Below are 27,700 nucleotides of genomic sequence, written 5' to 3' on the forward strand. Positions count from 1 at the left end.
CAATATATAAATCTAAGTTATGAAGAGATTAATGTAGATATACTATAATAGTTTTACACAATTATCCAATAAAACTATTAATATTTGACATGCCATATTAAGGGGGTAAAGTGAAATGATGCGACAGAAAATATGGTTGTTATTGGTTGACTGTGTAAAATTATTTTACGTTATCAATACATATTTCTTTTTCTTAAAAAATGAATTTTGTTTATATTTTTTCATGTACTTACAAATTATTTACCAAAAAAGACTTTCACAAAATTAACTTTTTACCAACTAGCTTTTTCATTCATTTCCCTTTCTTAGTAGGGATCAATATAAATTTCTCCATACTATAACAATCAGAAAATAAAAAGGTAAAAGGTTAAAAAATATAAAGAAGCTTGAAAAGTTTTCCTTCATTTCATGCAAATATTTTATTATAGTTGAGTAGGATCAAACACAATAACATTTTGTCAAAGTTAACATTTGTAGTTTTTCTACAAAGCAAAGATTAACCACATGCACTAATTAACCTTAGTACTTGAAATAATTAAAACAACATGTAATTAAACTTCAAGTTACAAGTTGAAAGAGATCTTAACTTCTAAGATCCTCAATCCATGTAATAATAATATAAAAATTAAACCCTAATCTTATAATGAGAGGATTTTCATTAGCTTCCTCTATCTTTATCAATGATATATAATACCATCACTTGATCAATAATATATATATATTTTCATAACATCCCAAAGTTAGGGATTATTTTATGAATTTTTTCTTCCAAAGTTAGAACATTGGAGATAATTCCATCATTTCCTCTACATGTCCAACATTTTCATCCAATAACCATTTCTCAAGAAATGACAATGGAGGAGGAGCACCACATAAATTCTTAATATTATTATTATTATTATTCTTGTGATGATCAGAAGAAGAAGAAGTAGAACACTTTTCATGAGGCATAGAATCACAAGTTGACTTATCCCAAGTAACACCATTGTTAAGATTCTCAAATGAAAGAATAGAATCAAACTCTTGATCATGTGAAACTCCACCTTCTTGTAATAAATCACCTTTGCTAATTTTTTGATGATTATGATGATGATGGATTTCAAGATTTGGAACTGAAGAAGATTTCACTAATAACTTACCATTATTTTCAAACTCATTATTATCATCATCATCCATAATATCATCATTAATGCTTTGAAAATCTTGATGATGACCATATTGGTAATTTCCTTTGATTTGTGAATTTGGAGAAGTTCTCATCCAACCTTCTAAAAGTCTTGAAATATTTTCAGTGCTTGAAGCATAAGTTGAAGAAGAAGATTGATGAGAATTATGAGTAGTAATATTAAGCTTAAGAGATGAAGCATGATTATTGCTTATATCTAAACTTCTATCACTAAAACTCTTGGATAGATAAGTTGTAGTAGAATTTGATGGTTGATCTAAAGCTGCTTGAAATTTGTTGAGCTTTTTCTTTAGATGTGTGTTCCAATAATTTTTTATATCATTATCTGTTCTTTGTGGAAGGTATGAAGCTATGGCTGCCCATCTGCTCAACAATATTTAATTAATTAATTCACATACATCATTTTCATAATTTTCTAAAAATATAAACAAAAATAAATAAAATCATAATTCATTTCTTAAATTTTTATTTTTTTTTTATATATGTAACTTTCAATCAAATTTAATTAACAACAAGCACATATAATGCTTCAATTACCTGTATAATTATATGGCTGAATTTTGTTGTTTAATTTTATCATCATGGCAAAGATTAAATTTTTATTGTTTTTGAGTAATTAATTAAAAGAAGAAGAATTATGAGATGTGAAGAAATATTACTTGTTACCAAGAAGAGCTTGCAAATGAATAATCATTCCTTCTTCATGAGGAGTGAAGTTTCCTCTTTTGATTCCTGGCCTTAGATAATTTGTCCATCTAAGCCTGCAACTTTTGCTGCACCTTGACAACCCTTTTTATCCAACAATTCAATTATATATCAATTTTATTCAAATTATTATATCAAAAATTATACATATAGTTCATAAAAAAAAGCATTGTCATCCATAATATATAGTCCTAATTAGTTACTCATGTAACCAAAAATAAATAAAAATTAGTCCTAACTATATATAGAGTACATATATTAAACAAATAAAAAATTAATTTTGGTTAATTTTTTTTTTTTGAATGACAAATTGTTAGTATATTAATTGATTATGAAGTAATTTACCTGTATTCGTAGGAACTGATCTCCAATTTCCAGGACCATGTTCTTGGATGTAAGAAACAAGGATGATATCTTCTTCAGGAGTCCAAGGACCTTTCTTGACACCAACTTTGTCACAACAAGGAGGTCTTCCCATGGATGAAACCTCAAAACTTTCACTACTACTACTTGAACACTCTTTTTATTTTAATTTATTTATTTCTTTAGGCTTAAAATTGAGAGAGAAAGGTTTCAAATAGTATCAATGCATGTGATTGCTTTATATACTACTATGTCTATACTACTCTCCATGACTTTGATGAAAAGAAGGCTTTTATTCTTAAATCTTATTCATATCTACCTTGCTGAGTCACCTAACTCTTTTACTTTCTTTATAATTATAATAATAATAATAATGGTGTAGTCAATGCTAGTTAGAAACCAAAGTCAGCGAGAGGAGGGTTTATTTGCATTTTAATTAATTTCTTTTTAATTTTCCTTTTTCTAAGGTCACATGTCACTTTGTGTTTTCACCAAAGTTAGGAAATTAATTAACGCCTACCCTTTTTGCAATTGAAAATCCTTTAGCTCACTAGTCACACTGTATTAAATTTATACTACATGGTAGATGATAATTTAAGGTTTACTAATAATGAATTGGTTCTGCTAATAAGAATTTTGGTTCCCTTATGCATGTGGTTGGAGGTTCGATTTTTAGCTCATGTGTATAAAGAAAATTCGGTTGGGAGGAGAGAATTCACCTTGTGTGCCCTACAGGTTCCTCTACGAAGATTAGTCATCGTTAACTACGGTAGAAATTTACCAATACAATAGTAATCCAAAAATAAAATAAAATTAAGGCTTAATAACCAAATTCTGTTTTATTTCTCAACCCTCCGTTTCTCAAGTGAAATATGTCTTGATAATCTAGAATTAAGTACTTAAGGGACTTGTAAATATTGTTTTGGCCAATTATAGAATTCCAAATTCGCCTAAACAATTCACCCTTAATTAAAATACATTAATCATAGAGCTGTAAATTAAAAAAAAAAATCCCAAACATAAAAGTCCCCTAACAAGTAAAGAGGTTTCAAGCCTCCATTATTTTTAAAAGTTTATTTTCTACAAAAGGAAAAATTAAAAGAAAAATCCATTACTTTTTTTTTGTTACAAACAAAAAAAACCATTATATAAAGAAGAAGAAAAAACTATTTTATGGGAAAATTGAATACTATTTTTTTTTGGGCTAAGAATATGGGGCCTAGGCCCCTACTTAAGTTTTAGGGGGCTTTTATCTTCTTTTATTAAACAAGTCCTTTACTGAACATAAAATTGAAAGCACATTTAATCATGACATTATTATTTTCCAACAAATATATAGTTTTTTTATAACAATTTTTTGTTGGTGTTTTTCCTTTCCTAGCTATGCAAGCAGCAATATTTATTTATTTTTTACAAATGGAAGCAGAAATATTAGATGTGAGGTACTAACACTAAATGGCATTTCCACATAAGAGAGAGCATAAAATAACATAAGAATACACCATAGGTTTCAAGATTTTGAAAAAAGTTGTTGCCAGCTTTTGGGGAATGTTTTGAGAATCTTAAAACAAATATAATTGAATAATGATTTGTGGCTACTTGTTTTTGATAAATATTTTATTTGTTTGTACTTGTTAACAAGTTCGACCCAAAATATGGAGTCCAGTTGTTATACAGTACGCACTTTCAAAAAAAATAAAAAATTACAGTACGCACTTTAAAATTTAAATATAAAGAAATGAAAAATCTTATATTTGAATTACGATTTTTGCATAAAGTCTCTGTATCTATTAACTAAGTTGTACTTACCGAAAATAGTGTTTGTTTCTTGATTAGCTCTGCTTAATCAATCATGTTTAAACTATGGCTTATATTAAAGGGTTTTTTTTTTTTTCTTAGTAAATTGAAGTGGCTTGTTAGTTATGTCACTTTCCACACAATTACTAAGAAAGGATACCCATTTATTTTCTGTTGCCAGCATTGCATTGCGAATTTAAGCATGAAGATCACACATAATTTTAGAAATAAATATGAATTAGTTTTATAATGAATTCCAGTGGCCCTCTATATTTTTCCATATCAGTATTAATTTTAAAATGCATTATCAAGTAGGGTATAGAGACATTATGGGGAGATTTAGGGAGCACTAAGAACAACATCAAATTTATACTCTAGGACCACAAAAAATATTACATCTTCGCTGAATTATTTTTTTACATCACCAGTATCCGGTCTACTGAATCGCCTAATCTGATTTGAGGGTCTGTTCTGCCTTCAAATGATTTTAGCCCTTTCCCGATCTTCGCTGAAAATTTAGATATTTAGTATATAATTTTTTTTATATCTAACATTTATTTATAGTTGATTTGAAACTAACAACTCACCACTTGAGCCCAGCAAAACAAATGTAAGTATCCAATATTTAGGGACAAAGGGGTAATTTTTATAGATATCAATGTAAAAATATTTTACAGCATTTGTATGTAAGTATCCAATTAATTAATGCTATAACACCTAGATTTAGGGTAAAGTTGTAGTCTCAAAGACAAATAAATGTGAATAAAGCATTTAGAACCAAGTTTGAATGGCTTCCACCCTCTTCCAGAAATGAGTTTTTATGTGAATCATAAAAAACATATACCCTACATACAATTGACTTTCGTGCTAAATATCTACTGAATTGACTTTCGTGCAAACATATACCCCACATCTTTCACTTTGTATTCATTTTGTTTGCTTAAAAATGTTTTTTTATTGACAATATATTTCACACTTCTTTTTGTTTGAATAATACTTTTTTGTGCATTTGCAAATTTCCATGCAACATAAATATTGACCCACAACTTCACTTCAAAGGAGCGCTAGCGAAGCCGTATAAAGGCAAACAGCTCGTATAGCTCACAATAGCGATATAATTGACAATGTACTTCAAAAAATTAACAATAACCAGCATCCTGCAGCTCAAGGTAGAAGAACCATTGAACCACCTCTGCAGTGATATTTTTTCTACGGTGAAATCTAATCCGTCCATTATATGCACCGCTTAAAGTCTTTTGAGGGCAATTTGTACAGTTCACATTCACACTGAACCATATCGAGTGGAACCCCACGAGAGAGAATCCCTCTCGTCGATGACGCAAGGACCTTAGGCAGGCACATTTTAATCATATGGGACATTTTATCCAAAAAAAATTTGTGAAATTCAATATGTTCTTAAATAAGGTCTTGAAGCAATTCAGCTGTATTCAGAGTAATGGAACTCCAATATCATGTTAATTTTCAAACAAGATATCTAAGACAAAATAAAAATGTGATAAAAATTACTTTCTTGCCAAAAAGGGTTCATTACCACAAATCCAGCAATGTTAGTGGTCCAGGATAAGTCCTTTTGTGGTTCCAAAATCATCAGTGCTATGGCAGAGTCTGCAAAATACCACAATGCATTGTATTTCTAGGACTATATAACTGTCCTATCACCAGAGAACAATTTGCAGTCTTGACCAATACTATGTATTATGTAACATCAGAAAACTGACACAGCAATTAGTTCACACCTAACAACTCCTGCAGCATGATATTTAACACAATAAAAGTTCTCCAACCATAAGTAAAGAAAAAAAAAATTATCATGAAGGTTTTCAACAAACGGTAGAAATCGACACATAAATAATAGCAGAATAGGTACAATATGATTATTACTATGCCAACTAATAGTATTAACACTTTTTAATGCATTTGCTAAATCCAAATGACATCGGAACTTAAGTTACACACCATGTTTACAGTACCCCTTTTCTCTATTAAGTTTCTACTTCCTTGATCGGGTTTCAATCCTTATAGCTAATTACATCCTCTCCACCAAGTGCAGTTAGGCTTCATGGCAGGAAAAACTTCTCAGTGTTCAAATGGACGAGAGACCGAAGACCGGCAAATTTTATCTCCTCAGAGTATTACTTGTCGTCCAATTCAATGCTTTTGGCTGCCAAAACATATAACGGTATTATATTGGCAGCAAATAAAAGACATAAATCAAATGTTTCGTATACAAAATGTCCTTATAGATTTGTACATGTTCGTGGAGAATTCAAAGAAAAGAGGTTATGAAAATATAAAATATAGAAGCTAATCCCAACTTATACAAGAAGCTATGTGATAGGAACCCAGAACCCAACAGAGAAAATAACACAGTAACACTTAATAATGGAATGTACATTATTTATGGAGAGGGAAAATTACAGTAGAATGGTACTCATACTGCCCAGAGCTAAGCTCCTCTCAGAGAAGAGATGACTCTTTGTCTAAGCCAACGCAAATGGTTTCTAACAGAAAAGTTCCTGATGCCCTTCCCTCTCTCTTGTTCTTCCTATTATAATGGAATTCATAACAGCCTTTGCTCACCCTCACTCCCTGCCATGTCATATTATATCCATCTCCTTTCCTATGTTTCGATAACATCACTCTCCATTTAATGGGCCTGTGCAACTGATTAGTGAATTGTCTATTTGGGCCCAAGTTCTCATTTGAGGTCCTAACGGTATGGTTTAGAAAATAATAGGCACCACAAGATTCGTGTAATATGTTTTTTTTTTTTCACAAGTGCTTCTTAAGAAATATAAACAAACTGGCTATAGGTGTTGTTGGTAGTACTATTACATTAAACAAAATAACGCCTTATGTTTTACAAAAATTAATTCTTGAAAGACACTACTTAGATCTAACAATCAAGAAAATGGAATAACATACATAGTGTTGCATCAATAACATCAAATTAGTAAGTTTAGATGAATAAGGCACATTTGGCATTCCTCTTTTTTTATCTGCATTGGAGAATGGCAATGCCGAGACACGCATTTGCGAAGGATAGACACCCAAGCCTCACAATAAAAACCCTCGTCAATTTATGAGTAAAAGATGAAACATGATTTTTGAAATTCTGGCACACTAGTATTTCGATGTTGATCCTGATGCTTCACCACTGTAATACAGTTTTAATGCTTGATCCGGGGATCCAACATCTAAAAGCGCAATACTAAATGAACAACAAGATAAACGTAACAGACAGGAAACTAAATAACACAGTTATTTGTTAACCCAGTTCAGCATAAGCCTACTCTGGGGATACCAATCCAGGAGTGAATCCACTATGATAGTATTAGTTTGAAGCCCTCAATAAACAACCCGTTTATGACTTCTCACATAATCACCACCCGTGATATATTCTACCTAAGTCACACCTAGGTATGAGAACCTCCGCTCACCTCCTCTTGACCACAACCACTGTGATCGTACACAATTACTCTTAACAGGTGAAGACACACTTCATGAAATACTCACCAATTTCATGCTTCAAAGCTAAGGAATGGTTCACACACACTATTGAAACGCACCGTTTCATTTTTCTATATATAAAAAAAAAAAAAAAAAAATAACCCCATCACAAATATAATAATAACCCACCGAATCCCACCGCCATTACTTCTCTCACGTGTCCATTCCTTGGTTTTTAACTCTCAGCTTCATCATTCATCTCTATATCCAATTTCATTCTTCTTTCTCTCAAATTATCAAATTTCTCTCTTTAAACCATCCACTCTTGGGGTCAATTCCTCATCTAAGCAAAGTTATGTCTTAGTCTACAAGTGCTCTTGGGTAAGATTTTGGAGTTAGAGTTATTCTCTACGAAGGAGAAGAATACCCATTTTTGCTCATTGATACTCTTTGAGGTAAAACTTTATGAATTCATGAAATTTAGAGATCATATCTTAGATGAGTAGTGGAACTAGTATAGAGAGTAAAATCTTAGATTTTCATGAGTCTCTTTAAACTCTAACTCTAACAAAATTGGGGGTTTTGTCTAATTCTTTTATCTATTGGTAGTGTGATCCTAAATAAGTTTTCACAAAAGCTGAAATTGTTGTATGATGTTCAGATTCGATGGAAATTGCTCCGGTGGGCATTCCGGAAGGCATTGCTAGGAACGGAGTTGATTTGTCATAGTTGTGAGTTGATGATGATCATTACTACTTATTTTAACTACTATTATCAATTTTATGTTACTTATTTTCTATGTTAAAGTATTTATAAAATTGGGGAACACATCCTTTGAACATTTTTTCGTCATTGTTATAGAATTTCCAAGTCATCAAATTTAACTATACTCTATTTGGACTTATCCATGACTTGTTGAACAAATGAATTGAAAATGAGGTTTGATTGTGGTATTTTTAGATAAATTTCAATATCTTGTGAAATGTGGATTTTGATAAATATGTTTTGAGAATAATGATTTCGATCAAGTAACCGATAACGAGGATAACGGTCTAGGTGCACCTAGTTATATAATATCGAGTAGAAAAGGGCTATCCGTTAGATGGAGCCGCCCCTAAGTGAAAGGCCACTCTTAGGAGGAAAGGGCTATCAACGAGATGGAGCCGTCTCTCGATTCTCTCGTAACGAATTGGCTACCAACGAGCTGTAGACTCCCTAATTAAAGATGATGTATTTTCGTAATCGAGGAGAAAAGGGCTATCTGTTAGATGGAGCCGCCCCTAAGTGAAAGGCCACTCTTAGGAGGAAAGGGCTATCAACGAGATGGAGCCGTCTCTCGATTCTCTCACTATGACTTATTTTTATTTGATTGGATTTCTATATTTTTCTTATTTAAATTTCAAACTCTATAATGATTTGAATCGAGTATTATTTATATTACATAGTTACTACTTTACAAGAATTGTTACAAGCTTTCTAAAAATCAAATGCTCGTGCCTTTGTGTGTTTCCCATCTAGTTGGTAGTGGTTGTTATCTCTCACTAAGTCCTTGTGACTTACCCCTTCATCTTCTATTTTTTTTTCAGATTCAAAGTCAGCTGAGTAGGGGTTTTTAGCAGATATTGAGAGTCGTCGGTGTCATTCTTTTTGTATATGCATATTTTGAGTTGGTTGAGTATCTGCAGCTATTTGAGTCTAGGAATATATTTATTTTGTGATGTATAAATTTTAAATGTATCATTTTGAAACTCTGGCCGAGGATGTATTCTATAAAACAGGTTTTATTTTGATTTTGGAAACGTTGAAAATACAGAGGATACTCTGTCGAAATTTCAGTAAATATTATTTTGAAGAAATGGTCAATTTGGAAATTTGTTGATTATCGTTTGATAAATTTTTGTCCTTAGGCTTGCCAGACTAGTATTAATTCGTGCGCCGGTCACGAATCGAATTTGGGTCGTGACAACTATCTCCTTACTTAGAAGCTCCAGAGATATTACAACACAATAACACGCAGTTCTTAATCTTGCATCAAGGTAACACAAGAATATGAACACAATGACACAACACTAAAACCCTAAACTCACGCTTTCTAAAACTCAAATACGGTTTCAGTCATTTGTACAATGGTGTCAGCTTCCTTTAAATAACCTGCGCTAGCATGGGCTAGGTTTTGAATTGGGCTTCGAAAACTCAGCAGGATCAAAAGTTCTTTCAAGGAATATACTTCGAACAAATGTTTTGTTTCCTTAAATGGGTGATTTGATTAGAAACAAAACTAGGTCATGGCAGCCTTCTGAACCAAAGGAACGGCGCTACTTGGTGCACAAGTAAAAATCACGTGGATTCCATAAATATAAAAGGCGCAAGATCACAACGTAACAGGCCCGACCCACTGAATGTGGTATCCAATGTTGAAGCTTTCTATGCAACATCTTGCTTGTACTGGATGCTGGAAGCATGTAAATTCACATCTAGCTTGGTCATTTGTTTTAGCAAAATGAGACCAACATAAAACTCCAACAATCTCCCCCTTTGGCAATTTTTGGCTAAAACAACCTAAGATCATTTCAACTGTTCTAGAGAGATACAACATCTACCTTTCTTCAAATCAACATAAGCACACAGTAATGAAGTAAAGTAGAACATCTTCAAATGCATCTTTCAATAGCTCCTCAGATGAAAATAGCAAATAAGAATAGGAGTATCAAAATAGAACAACAGAGGCATGCAACAGCGGAATAGTGAACACAACTAGCCTCACAGGAATACGCCAATGGAGAAAATAAGATTCTCATAAAAAGAAACACTGGGAAAAATAAATTCCCTCAAAGTTGAGAAAAATAAATTCTCAGGAATCATGATCACGGTGCTTCAACACACATAAGCACATTATACGTAGAGAAGAACAATATTGCTCCCCCTCAATATCAGAGACGAGTAAAACATTTTAATCAATTAATCTTACTCCCCTTCAGTTCGTGCATATCAGTTAATTACACGCATAATACAGCAGAACTTTTACTCCCCCTCACCGTCTGCACGAAAAAGAGAATTACTATCTGTATTCTGAAGATCCAACATCTGATAGCACATCTGCTATTAACGCGTCTGGTAGTACATCAAGGATGCTTCAGCATCCAATGGCACATCACATCAAATTATATCACATATACAACTACTTCCCCTTTTTAGCCACAAATTAGACAAATAGGGTCTTCAGAGAATAAGAAAAATATCCAGAAGTAGCGCAAAGAATACCAGAACATAAAGTGCAGAAAGTACCAGAAAAATATTACAGACCATGCACACTAGGTGCTAAGTTCAGGGCTGAGCCCACATAATGGAAAATAAATCCAAAAAGAAAGAGAAAATTACAAAGAGGTACTTTCTGAGGAGTCACTTCCTTCCTCTTCAGCATCTGAATCAGCTTCCTCTTCTTCAGCACTTGCATCATCACCCATGGTGTCATCAACATCTGCACCAGCTGCTTGCGCTGTAGCCTCTTCAACCCTCAGAGCATGAATCATTCTTTCAAACTGCAGCTTCTTTTCATCTAGCTCCTTGCAATTTGCTTCCAGCGTAGCTATCATCTCTGTCCTTGTCATAGGAGTATCAGCAGCAGCATTGGATGGTCCACCAATGTCTGGAACATGTTGTTTACTGTACAACTTCTGGTGAACAGCAAGAGAGGCTGCTCTTTTCTTAGCAGACTCACCCATTGACCAGCATTAAATTTTGTACCTGTACCATTCATATAGATAAGCTTACCCAGGCTTGTTGCAATATCAGAGGAGTGCGTAGTGGGAACCCAGTTCACAGAGGCAATACGATCGAGGATGGCATACTTTTGGGTCAGCTTTACTGCAGGCACCTTTTGCTTCCTTGGCCAGGTCTTCACCGGGTTGGCTGTGATGGTCTTGCATACAACATTGTCAGATACCTCAAAATCAGGGTGAGGTTCATCAAAATTACCCAAGATTTTGTTGATCACACTTGGGGAGAATTCCACACATTTTCCTCGTACAAACACCTTTTGAAATTTCCTGTCTAAGGGATTGTCACAGCCTACTGGGATGTTGACAATAAACTCCCTTAGCAGCTTCTCATAGCATGAGCCTAAGCCCCACACAGTCTTGATCAACCGAGCATCGTTGATCAAGTTGACAACCTCTTCACATTCTAGGATGTCCTTTCCTAATTCCCTTTCCAAAGCTAATCTTCTTTTGCAGATAATGCCCCATCTTTGAGCATAAAATGGAAGATGAAAAGATACATTATCACACGGAAAATCTTCAATGACAGGGGTAGAAGCTTGAGGCATGGCCTTCTTTGCACACATAGCCTTCTTTGTAGGAGGCTTGATGCTTGAAGCATCCTTCTCAGCTTCGAAGTCAAAGTCACTGGATGGTGCACTCTTCCTTTTCAGCACACTTTTCTTCTTCTCAGGAGGAGGTACAGATTTGCTCCAGCTTTTCTTAGGACCAAACTTGACAGGCTTCAAGGTTGAATCCTTGGTTTTCTTGGTGGCAGCAGGGGTAGTCTCAACAGCAGGTGCAGGCTTTGTAGTCCTGCTTCTAAGTCTCCTACCAATACATTTCTGAGCAGGTTGAGGCTGAGGATTTTCATCAGAGTCAATTTCATCTAGATCCAATTTTAGCATCTCCAAAAAAAAAAATTCATCTAGATCCACCATGGCTTGATCTTCATTGATGGTCTTCTCAGAATCTTCCACATCATCATCAGATACAACCTTTTCTTCTTCATTCTCAGGATCAGAGTCATCCACAACTTCAGGGGTACCCTCATTTTTGTTTACTTCCTCTTCATTTGAGGTCTCAGATTCAGTACTACTGCCAAACGACTCAGTGGCAGTGACAGCATTAGGGCTGGACAGATCTTTGGATGCTTCAACATCCTTTGCAGCATCAAACACATTTTTGGATGACTCGACATCCTGCGCAGCATCAGAGATGTTTGTTTCCTTCACAGATTTACCAACAACATCAGCAGTGGCCTCAGTGGGGATAGCCACAGGCACAACTTCAGGTACAGTGGATTGATCAACAATAGCTTCAGCAACAGACTTTGACTTCACTAGGGTTTCACTTGAAGTTGTGGCTGACTCTGAGCCTGAGAAGGAACAAGAAAAGGAAATATCTGATGATGAAGACTCTGACAAGACTATAGTTGATCTAGATGAAGTTGACTCTGATGAAGATCCTCAGTTTCAACCTGCTCAGAAAGGCATTGGTAGGAGACTTAGAAGCAGGACTACAAAGCCTGCACCTGCTGTTGAGACTACCCCTGCTGCCACCATGAAAACCAAGGATTCAACCTTGAAGCCTGTCAAGTTTGGTCCTAAGAAAAGCTGGAGCAAATCTGTACCTCCTCCTGAGAAGAAGAAAAATGTGCTGAAAAGGAAGAGTGCACCATCCAGTGACTCTGACTTCGAAGCTGAGAAGGATGCTTCAAACATCAAGCCTCCTGCAAAGAAGGCTATGTCTGCAAAGAAGGTCATACCTCAAGCTTCTACCCCTGTCATTGAAGATTTTCCCTGTGATAACGTATCTTTTCATCTTCCCTCTTATGCTCAAACATGGGGCATTATCTGCAAAAGAAGATTAGCTTTGGAAAGGGAATTAGGGAAGGACATCCTAGAATGTGAAGAGGTTGTCAACTTGATCAACGATGCTGGGTTGATCAAGACTGTGTGGGGCTTAGGCTCATGCTATGAGAAGCTGGTAAGGGAGTTTATTGTCAACATCCCAGTAGGCTGTGACGATCCCTTAGACAAAGAATTTCAGAAGGTGTTTGTACGAGGAAAATGTGTGGAATTCTCCCCAAGTGTGATCAACAAAGTCTTGGGTAATTCTGATGAACCTCATCCTGACTTTGAGGTATCTGACAATGTTGTCTGCAAGACCATCACAGCCAACAAGGTGAAGACCTGGCCAAAGAAGGAAAAGGTACCTGCAGTGAAGCTAACCCAAAAGTATGCCATCCTCAATAATATTGCATCTGTGAACTGGGTTCCCACTACGCACTCCTCTGATATTGCAACAAGCCTGGGTAAGCTTATCTATAAGATTGGTACAGGTACAAAATTTAATGCTGGTCAGTACATTTTTAATCAAGTTGTGCAGCATGCTAAAACCTCAATCACCAAGCAACCCATTGCTTTTCCAACGTTGCTCTGTGATATCATCTTTTCTCAACACCCTAGCATAAGACATGAGGGTGAGTCTGCCAAGAAAACGGCATCCCCTCTTGCTGTTCACCAGAAGTTGTACAACAAACAGCATGCTCCAGACATTGTTGGACCATCCAATGCTGCTGCTGATACTCCTATGACAAGGAAGGAGATGATAGCTGTGCTGGAAGCAAATTGCAAGGACCTGGATGAAAAGAAGCTGCAATTTGAAAGAATGATTCATGCTCTGAGGGTTGAAGAGACTACAGCTCAAGCAGCTGGTGCAGATGTTGATGATGCAAGTGCTGAAGAAGAGGAAGCTGAAGAGGAAGGAAGTGACTCCTCAGAAAGTACCTCTGTGTAATTTTCTCTTTCTTTTTGGATTTATTTTCCAATTTGTGGGCTCAGCCCTGAATTTAGCACATCGTGTGCATGGTCTGTAATATTTTTCTGGTATTCACTTTATGTTCTGGTATTCTCTGCACTACTTCTGGATATTTTTTTCTTATTCTATGAAGACCCTATTTGTCTAATTTGTGGCTAAAAAGGGGAAGTAGTTGTATATGTGATATAATTTGATGTGAGGTGCCATTGGATGCTGAAGCATCCTTGATGTGCTACCAGACGCGTTAATAGTAGATGTGCTATCAGATGTTGGATCTTCAGAATACAGATAGTAATTCTCTTTTTCGTGCAGACGGTGAGGGGGAGTAAAAGTTCTGCTGTATTATGCGTGTAATTAACTGATATGCACGAACTGAAGGGGAGTAAGATTAATTGATTAAAATGTTTTACTCGTCTCTGATATTGAGGGGGAGCAATATCGTTCTTCTCTACGTATAATGTGCTAATGCGTGTTGAAGCATCATGATCATGATTCCTGAGAATTTATTTTTCTCAGCTTTGAGGGAATTTATTTTTCCCCAGTGTTTCTTTTTATCAGAATCTTACTTTCTCCATTGCCGTATTCCTGTGAGGCTAGTTGTGTTCACTACGCTGTTGCATGCCTCTGGTGTTCTATTTTGATACTCTTATTCTTATTTGCTACTTTCATCTAAGGAGCTATTGAAATATGCATCTGAAGATGTTCTACTTTACTTCATGACTGTGTGCTTATGTTGATTTGAAGAAAGGTAGATGTTGTATCTCTCTAGAACGGTTAAAATGATCTTAGGTTGTTTTAGCCAAAAATTGCCAAAGGGGGAGATTGTTGGAGTTTTGTGTTGGCCTTATTTTGCTAAAACAAATGTCCAAGCTAGATGTGAAACTACATGCTTCCAGCATCCAGTACAAGCAAGATGTTGCATAGAATGCTTCAACATTGGATACCACATTCAGTGGGTCGAGCCTGTTACGTTGTGATCTCGCGCCTTTTTATATTTATGGAATCCACGTGATTTTTACTTGTGCGCCAAGTAGCGTCGTTCCTTTGGAACACTTGAAATTCCCGATACTAGAACGGTTTCAACCAACTAGGCCATTTGGTCCAGTTTGGTACTAGCAAGCAACAATACATTAAGCTGAAGGGAACGATTCACGAGGTGTCAGTGTTAATACTTGTTGATAGTGGGGCTACCCATAATTTTATTTCTCAAAAATTGGTGCATAAAATGAATTGGGTCGTGGAGGACACCCCTGCCATGTGCATCAAATTAGGAGATGGGTCAAAAGGTATATGTAAGGATTTGGAAATTACTATGGGAGTTGCAAGTAGCAATCAATGCTCAGTTGTTTGTTTTAGGAGGGGTGGATGTTGTGTTAGGCGTTGATTTTCTAAGATGCTTAGGAGACACTATTCTTAATTGGAGGAAACATACCATGAGCTTTTGGTATAACAAGGAATGGTTTACTTTACAAGGGATGAAGGACCAAGGTGATACGATGGAAGCCTTGCAGAGTATATTGAGCAAATCTGGGAGGCACAGTAGAGGCTGGTCAGGGAGTTTGGAGAAGGGAGGTTACCTATGAATCGGAGTGCTTGTTGCACAAATATGGAAGTGTTTTCCAAGAACCATCTGGTTTGCCTCTGGAAAGGGGGAGAAGGAACATGTTATCAACTTGAAGGAAGGGCAGGAGGATGTGAATGTGAGGCCCTATAGATACCCCCATCCACAACAATGAAATTGAGAGGAAAATTAAAGAGTTGATGGCAGCTGGAGTTATACGGCACATTACTAGCTCATTTTCTAGTCCCGTTATTCTTGTCAAGAATAAGGATAACTCATGGCATATGTGCATAGATTACAAGGCACTCAGTAAGGTCACAATCCCTGACAAGTTCCCTATACCAGTTATTGAAGAATTACTTGATGAGATTCATGGAGCTAGATTTTTCTTTAAATTGGATTTAAAATCCGGGTATCACCAAGTGAGGGTCAAGGTGGGTGATATTCATAAGACAGCTTTCTGAACACACGAGGGTCATTATGAATTTCTTTGTAATGCCCTTTGGATTTGTTGGAGTTTTATGTTGGCCTCATTTTGCTAAAACAAATGTCCAAGCTAGATGTGCAACTACATGCTTCCAGCATCCAGTACAAGCAAGATGTTGCATTGAATGCTTCAACATTGGATACCACATCCAGTGGGTCGGGCCTGTTTCGTTGTGATCTCGCGCCTTTTTATATTTATGGAATCCACGTGATTTTTACTTGTGCGCCAAGTAGCGCCGTTCCTTTTGTTCAGAAGGCGGCCATGACCTAGTTTTGTTTCTAATCAAATCATCCATTTAAGGAAACAAAACATTTCGTTCGAAGAATATTCCTTGAAGGAACTTTTGATCCTGCTGAGTTTTCGAATCCCAATTCAAGACCTAGCCCATGCTAGCGCAGGTTATTTAAAGGAAGCTGACACCATTGTTCAGATGACTGAAACCATATTTGAGTTTTACAAAGCGTGAGTTTAGGGTTTTAGTGTTGTGTCATTGTGTTCATATTCTTGTGTTACCTTGATGCAAGATTAAGAACTGCGTGTTGTTGTGTTGTAATATCTCTGGAGCTTCTAAGCAAGGAGATAGTGTGTGTGAACCATTCCTAAGCTTTGAAGCACGGAATTGGTGAGTATATCATGAAGTGTGTCTTCACCTGTTAAGAGTAATAGTGTACGATCACAGTGGCTGTGGTCAAGAGTAGGTGAGCGGAGGTTCTCATACCTAGGTGTGTCTTAGGTAGAATATATCACGGGTGGTGATTAGGTGAGAAGTCATAAACGGGTTGTTTATTGAGGGCTTCAAACTAATACTATCATAGTGGATTCAGTCCTGGATTGGTATCCCCCAGAGTAGGCTTATGCTGAACTGGGTTAACAAATAACTGTGTTATTTAGTGTCCTGTCTGTTACGTTTATCTTGTTGTTCATTTAGTATTGCGCTGTTAGTTGTTGGATCACCGGATCAAGCATTAAAACTGTATTACAGTGGTGAAGCATCAGGTTCAACATTGAAATACTAGTGTGCCAGAATTTCAGGATTGATGAATGCCCCTTCCACATTTCAAAGTCTTATGAATGAGGTGTTTCACCCTATATCGAGGAAGTTTGTTTTAGTGTTTTTTTATGATATTCTTGTCTATAGTGAGGATTGGAAGTCTTATATGTGTCATTTGAAAGAGGTGATGAGAGTCTTGCAAGTACAAGGACTGGTGGCTAACATGAAAATGTCAATTTGTGCAAGATTCAGTTTCCAGAAAGAGAAATGAGGAAAGTCCTGTTCTTTTACACGGTATGTATGAACTAGAACATAGTTTGAAAGATTATTTGGGACATTTAATATTGGGAGAAGGTGTAGCAGTAGATCCCAGCAAGGTGGTCAGTGTAGTGAAATGGCCGGTCACCAAGAACCATGGTTGTCAAGATCGGGAGTTAACTCCTGAGATCTTACGATCTTACGAGTTGGCCGTCATCCACCGTGCCGGAGCGGTTCGAAACTCCTAAGATACGTCGAAATGGTGAAAGCGCAGAGGAAGAGCGTAAAATCGCAGGATCAGCGATCTTCCACGCGTCGTTTCATACCGGGTTAATAAAGTTTCAACCCGTTCCACACCGAACCTAACCGGTTGCTCTGTTTTGACCCGTACATATGGTACCACCCCAACCCGAAACTGAACCGTTTCAACTAGAAACCTGCTCGTTTTGGATCGAAAATTGAGGAACTTTTGTTAACTTAGGGAATTGGTGGCTACGTAATACAAATCGCATCCCTATCCCTAATTCATCAACCGTATCTCTAATTTCTGTAGTTACTAATCATTCACTTGTATTCCCTAGTTCAATCTCTTCTATAAATTCTCTTCATCCTATTCTCATCACTTCAACCTCTCATAACTGCCCTTGTCTTGTTATTTTTCTGTGTCTAAGTTTATTTAAGTTTAAAAGTCTAAGCTATTTTGATTATGTTAGAGATTAATGAAGTTTTTATGTTTTGATTATGTTTAATATTAATGAAGTTTTTATGTTTGAGAAAATTTGTGGGATCTTACGATCCTTGTTACGATCCTACGATCTACGATCTTTCTATACCCCAACGATCTTTAGTGGGATCCCGATCCTGACAACCATGCCAAGAACGTGAAAGGTGTGAGGTTTTTTGGGCCTTATCGGGTATTATAGAAAGTTCATCAAAGATTATGGGAAGTGAGTCGGGTACAAGGTGAGGAAGTGAGTCAGGTGCTAGTACATTGGAAGGGACAGCTAGCTGAAGGGGCCATGTGGGAAGATAATATCTAGAAGGGGTAAAAGAGTCGCTAAGGGTTAGTTTGGATCCTTGTGACGTGGGGAGAGTAAAGCTTGTAACCGTTTCAATTGTATAAGGAGTATGAGGATGGGTTGAGAGAGGTACCTTGGATTAGTATTTAATTAACAGAATGAGTAGGCAGCTCTAAGCTAGCTTATAGCTTTGCTCTGGTCAGATCTAGGGATGGCTAACACTCCATTACTATCATCAATAAAAGCTATGTTATTACCATTTCTTACTATGGTGTTTTGTGTTGTTTTTCCCGCACTGCACAACCAAGGAATGTAGCTTAGTGCTAGTTTTGCATCCAAACAGAACGAGACGAACAATCAAAAAGGGCATTTACTTCCAATTTTAGCAATCACAGTGTTGTCACCGCGGATCGCAGAAAATAGCAATTTGCTCAAATTCTACTATGCTACAATTTTATCGCGCCGTTACAGCTGCTATTTGACAACACTCTACTAAATAGAGTATCGTGGAACAATAGCAATTTGTTCTAATATTGCTACACTATATCACCCGTATAGCTATAGCCATAGCAGTTATTAGACACAATCATCAAAATAATAACTAGAGATATAGAAGGTAATATTTTCAAAGAAAAATTGGAAAACAATAAGATGAGTCATGAGCCAAAAAGCTGTAATAAAAATAGAGTCATGCTAGGCAACAACAGTTGACTTTTTAGACAAAATTGAAGAATCAACGTCAGACTCACAACTATGGCAGCTTTTCAATTTCTTCCGCTTGACTTTTATGTTCATTCTTCCGAAGAGGATGACACTTCATAGATTTTAACTCTTCCTCTGCAGTATCAAGCCTACTCTGTTCATCTCTCTGAGTACAATTTTGTATAAGTAACACAAACAACTTAGATGGGACTTCTCAAAATCTGTAATAGATAACATTAACACTTACACGAGACTTCTCCAACCTTAAAATCTGTTGCTTACAATGCCCGAGTTTCGACTGAAGCACGTGTATCCGAGATTCAGCAGGCACAATACATTGTTCCACCATCTGTTTATGGCTACCCCGGACAACCTAAGGTTGCCATACATTCAAAGCTACAGAGGCTTCACTACAAAAACAAATCACAAAAATACTATCAACAGAACACGCTAAAAATACCAATGCAATGCTAACAAATGGATAGGCCTATAACAAACACAATAGGGAGAAGTTGAAGGTTCTACCAGAGTGTATTTATACATGCCAAAAACGACCAAACCACACACCAATTGGCCAAGGTCCAAGTTGGATAAATAAACTTAATTAAGCGTTGATGAGATGACTAGTGTCCCAGAGAAAGGGTGGATAGGCCACAGGGAATTGAACCTCAGTGTTAACTGAGTGGAATTACATAATGAGGTGGAATAAGATGATAGGCTTGAAGGAGAGAGAAAATAGATCTGAAGCTATATGATGAAAGGAATGTTCAGTGGTGTCAGTATGCATGAATTTCAGCATTCTTACTGCTATTGGGAGATCTCAGGCTTCTCGAAGTGCCTGCTTATTTTCAGTATTTTACGTGCCATTTTCATCTTGTACTGATAAGCTAAAACCCATATGAACTTCAGCTTGCATTTACTATAATAATATCTCCCATTTTCCCTTTAATTCCACTGTTTCATTGCTTTCCTAGTTCTTATACTGAATTGATCCTATTAAGCGTTTATAGCATAAGTATTAATGTATAAGTTATTTCAATAACAAAAGATAAATAAAGTCAAACTGTTTTCATATAAGCTAGAAGTTGTTTATGCTATCCTGGAGAACTTGTGAAAGTAAGCTGAAGAAAGCACAGAATTTGTTTCCATGTGCTCTCTCAAATAGTCTTACAAGTGCTTATGTCGGAAAATAAGCTCCAACAAGCAAATACAAATAGGCCCCAAATCCTATAGTAATCTGAAATGAAAAACAAATCCACCCCATCATTACTTTACTATGATAAAAACAAATGAAAATTACACGAGCCTCATAATTTTTCTAGCATACATACATACCTAGCAACAAAAAGAGATTCAACTTAAGCTAATATGGGTGAATTAAAAATGAAATATTTTGTGCATCAATGCAAAAAGGATAATAAATTAATTAAAGATTAGATGAAAGAAGGATAATGATATGGAGGAGCTCCTCTCCTCTTTGTGAGTTATTCCCTCGGCTGTTTTCGGTATCGGAGCAAAAGGATTCTAGAGTTTGCAAGGTATTCGGGAAAGGAATGCTTGGCGCGAGCTTGGTGTGGCGTGACGGAGAAGGCTTTTTCAATGGGAGGAAGATTTAGTAATTCAATTGGAAGGTTTGCTTCAAATTGTAAATTAGACAACAAGGTGAGATTTGTGGTTTTGGTGGTTGGCTCATCAAGGTGTGTGTTCGGTTAAATCGGCTTATGTGTCACTTGCAAAATATTTACTGGTCGTTGAACTTCCTAGTTTGGAGGCGATGGTGTTTAAATATATTTGGGATACCCCGGCTCCGTCTAAGGTGGCTTCTTTCTCTTGGCAACTTTTACATATTCCTATTCCAACTAAGAGTAATCTTTTGAGGGGTGGATTTTTACACATCTTGCGCAGTGTCGAAACATCTACTCCTTTTCTATTGCATTATGATATTGCTCAAAGTGTGTGGCCGGAGTTTTAAAATGGCTCCGGTCGATCATTTAATTCCCCCAAATATAATCATTGTGATATTGCTTATCTTTTGTTCTGTTTTGTTTTCCTGCTCTATAATGCAGGCAGTGTATTTTTCTGTATAATTTGCTGTTTCTAAAAATAAAAAAATAAAAAAAGATTAGATGAAAGAAGTACCTGACGCTTCTAGACAGCACAGTAGAAGTTTCAATGACTTTGGCTTTCAATCTGAGTTAAAAGGAACTTGCTATAATGATCAGCAATTTGGCTCTCCTTCCACAGCAAAACCCTTCTATAAGCAGCTCTTTTCCTCTCCTTGTCTCTAAAAAACAAAAACACCAAAAATAAATTAAATAAAAAACAGAACTTTTGATAGACCCAGATGAGAAAATCAAAGAATAAAGACATAAAAGTTGAAAAAAGCATAAACCCATAATTTTAAAAATTACCTTAAATGATAAAGGGATTTGGAGGGCCAATAAGGAAAAGAAGAAGAAGGAGGAGTTGGAGAAAGAGGGAAGTCGGTGGAGAGAAGATGGTTCCAGAGAGAGTCTTTGGAGGAGAGACGATGAAGGAGACGGCATGAAATGGAGATGCAGCAAAGGTCCTTGTAGTTGAAACCGCAGTTTGTGATTCCGATTTCCAGAGTTTTGGTCCATAGTTCCACACCTCCGGCACCGGAAAGCTCAGCCTTAGCCCTTAAGGGTCCGTCTGGTTGGAAGAAAAGAATGGGGAGGAAAGAAAACCATGCTATGAATTTAGACTATAGGGAGTCTAAGTTCATTTGCATAATTTTCTTTTCTCTTACTTTCTTTTCATCATGGGCCGTATTTAAGGGATTTTGTAACATTTTTTAATTAAAAATACACACATAAAATTCTTTTGAAAATCTCACTAAAAATGTCAAGAGATGTTTTTTTTTTCCTGTCATGGTTTGTATACAACTAGGTTATTTTATTTTGCTATTTAAAATATTTAATTTTATCAGTAAAGATAATTTAGTTGGTAGATATTGAGGACATGATTGAAGAAGTTGAGATTCGAACCATACACGCTCTATTTCTCATAACATAATTTGTACGGCGGATAGATTGTATAAACTTGACTTAGGAGATTAATTACCAAGAGATTATAATTTTGATTAACATTAAAAGTCAGGTTATATCTCGAATGGCCAAGCTAGACCCAAACCCTTTTTGGTTGGGTTGAAAATCGAACCAGCCTCACATGATCATAAAAGTGACTCCCTCACAAAGGTGACTTCTGTCTTTTCAGTTCATCGACATAATCACGAGGTTCAAATTAATTGTGAAGTTGGAAAGAAAAAAAAAACGACGAACCAAAATAAATTAGTCTTCATCACAATATACATACTCACACTTATAGCAAAGAAATCCACCCACTAGACTACTCAACAAAAAAAATTGCAATTTATTCCATATATCCTTTCGATTTTTTTTTTCTTTTCCTTTTTCAATATTTGCACAATTCATCGTTTAAACAAATCCATATATCACTTGACTTTCTTTTTTGCATTATTTGAGGCTTCTTTTTTACTTTGACATTATTTATTTATTTTTCACCACATTATTGTATTCAAAATCATTTTTCCTTTGTGTAAAAAAAAAATCATTTTTCCTTTGAAGTCAAAATAAAAATCATTTTTCCTTTCTCTTGGTACAATCAAACCAAACCCATTCTTCAAGACAATCCTAAAGAAATCAATATATTACATTAAATGCTACGAACTTCATTTTTCAATTCATTGAATCAAAATCATATGGTACATTTTATCCAAAAAAATTGTGTGAAATTTCAATATATTCTCATACATGGATGATTTCATAAATAAGGTCATGAAGCAATTCAGATGTATTGAGAGTAATGTAATCCAAATCCAAATATCCAATATCATGTTGATTTTCAAACAAAAAAATATCGACACATAAGTAACAGCAGAATCAGTACAGTATGATTATTACTATGCAAACCAATAGTATTAACACTTTTTAATGCATTTACTAAAACCAACTGGCATCTGAACTTAAATTACACACCATGTTTACAATACCCCATTTCTCCATTAAGTTTCTACATCCTCGATCGGGTTTCAATCCTTATAGCTAATTACATCATCTCCACTACGTGCAATAAGGCTTCATAGCAGGAAAAACTTCCCAGTGTTCAAATGGATGAAAGACTCAAGACCAGCAAATTTTATCTCCTTACCTATCATCCAATTCAACGCTTTTGGCTGCCAAAACATATAACGGTATTATATTGGCAGCAAATAAAAGACATATAAATCAAATGTTTCGCATGCAAAAATGTCCTTATAAGTTTGTACATGTTCGTGGAGAATTCAAAGAGGTTATGAAAATATAAAATATAGAAGCTAATCCCAAATTATACAAGAAACTATGTGATAGGAACCCAGAACCCAACGGAGAAAATAACACACTTAATAATGAAATGCACATTATTTATGGAGAAGGAAAATTACAGTAGAATGGTACTCCTACTGCCCAGAGCTAATCTCCTCTCAGAGAAGAGATGCCTCTCTGTCTAAGCCAACCAAAATGGTTTCTAAGAAAAGATCCTGAATGCCCTTCCCTCTCTCTTGTTCTTCCTATTATAACGGAATTCGTAACAGCCTTTGCTCACCCTCACTGCCTGCCACGTCATATTATTTCCCCCTCCTTTCCTATGTTTTGATAACATCACTCTCCATCTAATGGTCTTGTGCAACTGATTAGCTAATTGTCTATTTCAATTCTCATTTGAGGTCCTAGCGCTATGGTTTAAAAAATAATGGGCATCACAAGAGTTCATTCAAATTTAAGCTGCCTAAAGGATCAAGAGTTCATTTTGTATTTCATGTCTCAATGTCTCATTGTTAAAGAAAGCAGTTGGAAGGTATCATGAAGATGAAGAGCTACCGGATCTGTTAGCAGGAGAACAAGTTGAAGTTTATGAGCCGGAAGCAGTGCTAGCTACCAGGAAGATACAACAGCAGGGAGAGGAAAGTAAACAAGTCCTAATTCAATGGAGGAGCAAAACTGCTGAAGAAGCGACTTGGGAAGAAACAATAATGATATCAAGTCAGTTTCCTAAGTTAAGCCTTGAGGACAAGGCCATAGTTGAAGAAGAGGGTATTGATAGAGGCCAGGTAGATGTGTCGCTACTACATGAGGAGCTAATTCACTATGAGTCAAGTGGACCCAAGATATGGAAGGTGTATTCTAAAAGGGGCAAAAGAGGAATTAATGGCTAATCAGTTATAGTGAGTGACGTGGTCTAAGAGTCAGGAGAGCACACAACTACCTCCATGGTATACGGAGTTAGGAGGGAGAATTTATATCTACCTTGGAATATTGTTAGGACGTTAGAATGGATAGACAGCTCTAATCAGAATCTAGGGATAGATGTTCCCTTTTCTGTAATCATTGTCATTATTCCCATGTTGTTCATCAATTTATGGTGTTTTGTGTTGTTTTTCCCGCACTGCACAATCAAGGAACGTAGCTTAGTGCTAGTTTTGCATCCAAGCAGAACAATGAGACGAACAACCAAAAAGGGCATTTACTTCCAACTTTAGCAAACATAGTGTTGTCATCAAGGATCGCAGAAAATAGCAATTAGTTCAAATTTTACTATGCTACCATTTTATTGCGCCGCTACAACTACTATTTGACAACACTTTGTACTAAATAGTGTATCGCAGAACAATAGCAATTTGTTCTAATATTGCTACACTATATCACCGCTATAGCTATAGCAGTTATTAGACACAATCATCAAAAACATAAATGGAGATATAGAAGGTACTATTTTCAAATAAAAATTGAAAAACAATAAGATGAGTCATGAGCCAAAAGCTGTAATAAAAATAGAGTCATGCTAGGCAACAATAATTGACTTTTTAGACAAAATCGAGGAATTAATATCAGACTCACAACTATGGCAGCTTTTCAACTTCTTCCGCTTGACTTTATGTTCATTCTTCCTGATGTTATGTTCATTCTTCCGAAGAGGATGATACTTCATAGATTCTAACTCTTCCTCTGCAGTATCAAGCCTACGCTGTTCATCTCTCTGAGTATTATTTTGTATAAGTAACACAAACAACTTAGATAGGACTTCTCCAACCTCAAAATCTGTAATAGATAACATTAACACTTACATGGGACTTCTCCAACCCCAAAATCTGTTGCTTACAAAGCCTGAGTTCCATCTCAAGCGCGCGTATCCGAGATTCGGCAGGCACAACACATTGTTCCACCATCTGTTTTTGCCTACCCCGAACAACCTCAGGTTGCCATACATTCAAAGCTACAGAGGCTTCTCTGCAAAAACAAATCACAAAAATACTATCAGCAGAACACACTAAAATTACCAATGCAATACTAATAAATGCAATAGGCCTATAACAAACACAATAGAGAGAAGTTGAAGGTTCTAACAGAGTGTACTTATACATGCCAAAAACAACCATACCACACACCAATTGGCCAAGGTCCTATTTCAATAAACAGCTTGTTTTTATGTTTTTTTTTTTTTGGGGGGGGGGATTACGATAATATAGGTAGGAAGTTTCAACCGCCGTTAGCAATGACTAATCTCTGTCAGGGAACCTATGGGGCACACAAGGTGGGAACTCCCCTCCCAATTGAATTTTTTCCATAAGCAGGAGCCAAGAATCGAACCTTGACCACCTGCTTAAGGAGTCCAAGACCCTTACCACTTTGACCAATTCATTGTTGGTGTGTTTAGGTATAAGTTAATTCGATCACAAAAGATAAATAAAGTCAACTAGAGAGCATTTGAAAGTAAGTTGAAAATAAGCTCACAAGTTGTTTCCATATACTCTCTCAATCAGTCTCACAAGTGTTATGTCGTTAAATAAGCTCAAATAGCAAATCTAAATAGCCCCCCAATCCTATAGTAATCTGAAGTTAAAGAGGAAACGAAAAACAAATTCACCCCATCATTACCCTTCTATGATAAGAACAAATGAAAATTACTAGAGCCTCATAATTTTCTAACATACATACATTCATAGCAACAAAAAGATAGCATATAATTCAACTTAAGCTGATAATGAATTAATCAAAGTACCTGACTCTACGCAAATGGGACAACTCAGTAGAAGTTTCAATGGCTTTGCTTTTCTCTCGAGACAATTGTGTCTGAAAAACAAGGAGCTTTCTATAATGTTCACCAATTTGACTCTCCTTCCTCAATACAACCCTCCTATGAGCAGCATTTTTCCTCTCCTTGTCTCTAACAAACCTAAGACGCCAAAAATAAATAAAATAAAAAACAAAACTTTTGATAGACCCAGATGAGAAAATCAAAGAATAAAGACATTAAAGTTGAAAAAAGCATAAACCCATAATTTTAAAACTATTACTTTAAACTATAAACGGTTTTGGAGGTCCTATAAGCCAAATAAGAAGAAGAAGGAGGAGAAAGAGGGAAATCGATGGAGAGAAGGTGGTTCCAGAGAGAGTCTTCGGAGGAGAGACGATGAAGAAGACGGCATGAGATGGAGATGCAGCAAAGATCTTTGTAGGTTAAACCGTTATTTTGGATTCCGATTTCAAGAATTTTGGTCCATAGTTCTCGTGGGAGAGAGGACATTTTCGGAATATTGAACAGAGTTGTTGCTTCTCTGTGAAAGGTTGGCCTTTTTCCACACCACCGGCACCGCAAAGCTCAATATTAACGGGTTGGTTCAGTATATTGGATTGAAATTTCAAAAAAAATTATAAAACTATGATAAAACGATTTTGTGATATTCAGATTTTACTTAACAAAAATTGAAATTCTTATAAAATCTAAATAAATCTTAGACAAAAAAAATCTGAAGATAATTAAGTTTTTTTTTACATTCAAAAAAAGACTTTTTTTATTTAATGAAAATTCATTGGTATTCGATTAAGATTTTTGTCCCATAAGTATATGTCAAATAGTAGCTAACAAGAACATTATTAGAATGGTCGGGATTCGAACTCGGATTTCACATTTTCTCCACATTTAAATGTGTGAGAATCTAGCCACTATAAAAAAAAAAATTTCTTACGACTTATACAATGTCAATTGATATTCAAAAACGATATAATTTAATGGATGCTTTAGTGAAATGAATTTTACAAGACATTTTAGTTGAAAATATATACAGGTTCAACAATCTCACTAAAAATGAGTAAACAACCAAATTGATACTTATTTATGTAACTCGATCGCTCTTAAATAGGTATTATCTTTTTTAATATATTAAATTAGGTCTTTGTCTCTGTTAAATACTACTACCTCTCTCTCTAATTATAAGATCTTGTTTGACTACTGCACATACGCCAATGCACAACTTTGATCACTAGTATATTTAATTGTGTATTAGTAAAAATTATAAAAATTTAATATTTTGAAAATACTCATCAAAACAAATTGAACAAGATCTTATATGCTAGCATTTACATTTATATATTATTAAAAAAAATACGGTCAAAACAAGATAAATGAATAGTACATTTTTGTCAAACAGTGTCTTATAATTAGGGACGGAGGTAGTAATACTCAATGGGTCCCTCTGTTGACATTCATTTTTTAACATCATT

At 35.8% G+C, this 27,700-nt stretch overlaps 2 protein-coding genes and 1 pseudogene across 3 annotated transcripts; all 3 read right to left on the reverse strand.

The window, feature by feature from the left end:
• Window positions 1-383: 383 nt before the first annotated feature.
• On the reverse strand, window positions 384-2,588 carry LOC123888812 (transcription factor MYB60). The gene is made up of 3 exons (XM_045938000.1): window positions 2,237-2,588; window positions 1,846-1,975; window positions 384-1,549 (listed from the first exon to the last, which is right to left on the reverse strand). Exons 1-3 carry the CDS (start codon window positions 2,367-2,369, stop codon window positions 775-777), a joined length of 1,038 nt encoding a protein of 345 aa, XP_045793956.1. The 5' UTR covers window positions 2,370-2,588; the 3' UTR covers window positions 384-774.
• A 3,205-nt stretch (window positions 2,589-5,793) lies between these two features.
• LOC123888813 (F-box protein SKIP24-like) lies at window positions 5,794-26,834 on the reverse strand. 2 transcript variants are annotated; one of them, XM_045938002.1, is made up of 5 exons: window positions 26,494-26,834; window positions 26,199-26,372; window positions 25,264-25,426; window positions 25,037-25,175; window positions 5,794-6,233 (listed from the first exon to the last, which is right to left on the reverse strand). In XM_045938002.1, the coding sequence occupies exons 1-5, from the start codon at window positions 26,721-26,723 to the stop codon at window positions 6,205-6,207; spliced, it is 735 nt and encodes a 244-aa protein (XP_045793958.1). In that variant the 5' UTR covers window positions 26,724-26,834; the 3' UTR covers window positions 5,794-6,204. The 2 variants fall into 2 exon arrangements, with proteins under 2 accessions (XP_045793958.1, XP_045793957.1); XM_045938001.1 differs by lacking the exon at window positions 5,794-6,233 and adding an exon at window positions 22,968-23,334.
• Window positions 19,110-23,164, reverse strand: LOC123893279 (annotated as a pseudogene).
• Window positions 26,835-27,700: the final 866 nt, after the last annotated feature.

The sequence above is a fragment of the Trifolium pratense genome, linkage group LG6 (genome assembly GCF_020283565.1).
Source record: "Trifolium pratense cultivar HEN17-A07 linkage group LG6, ARS_RC_1.1, whole genome shotgun sequence".
Taxonomy (NCBI): domain Eukaryota; kingdom Viridiplantae; phylum Streptophyta; class Magnoliopsida; order Fabales; family Fabaceae; genus Trifolium; species Trifolium pratense.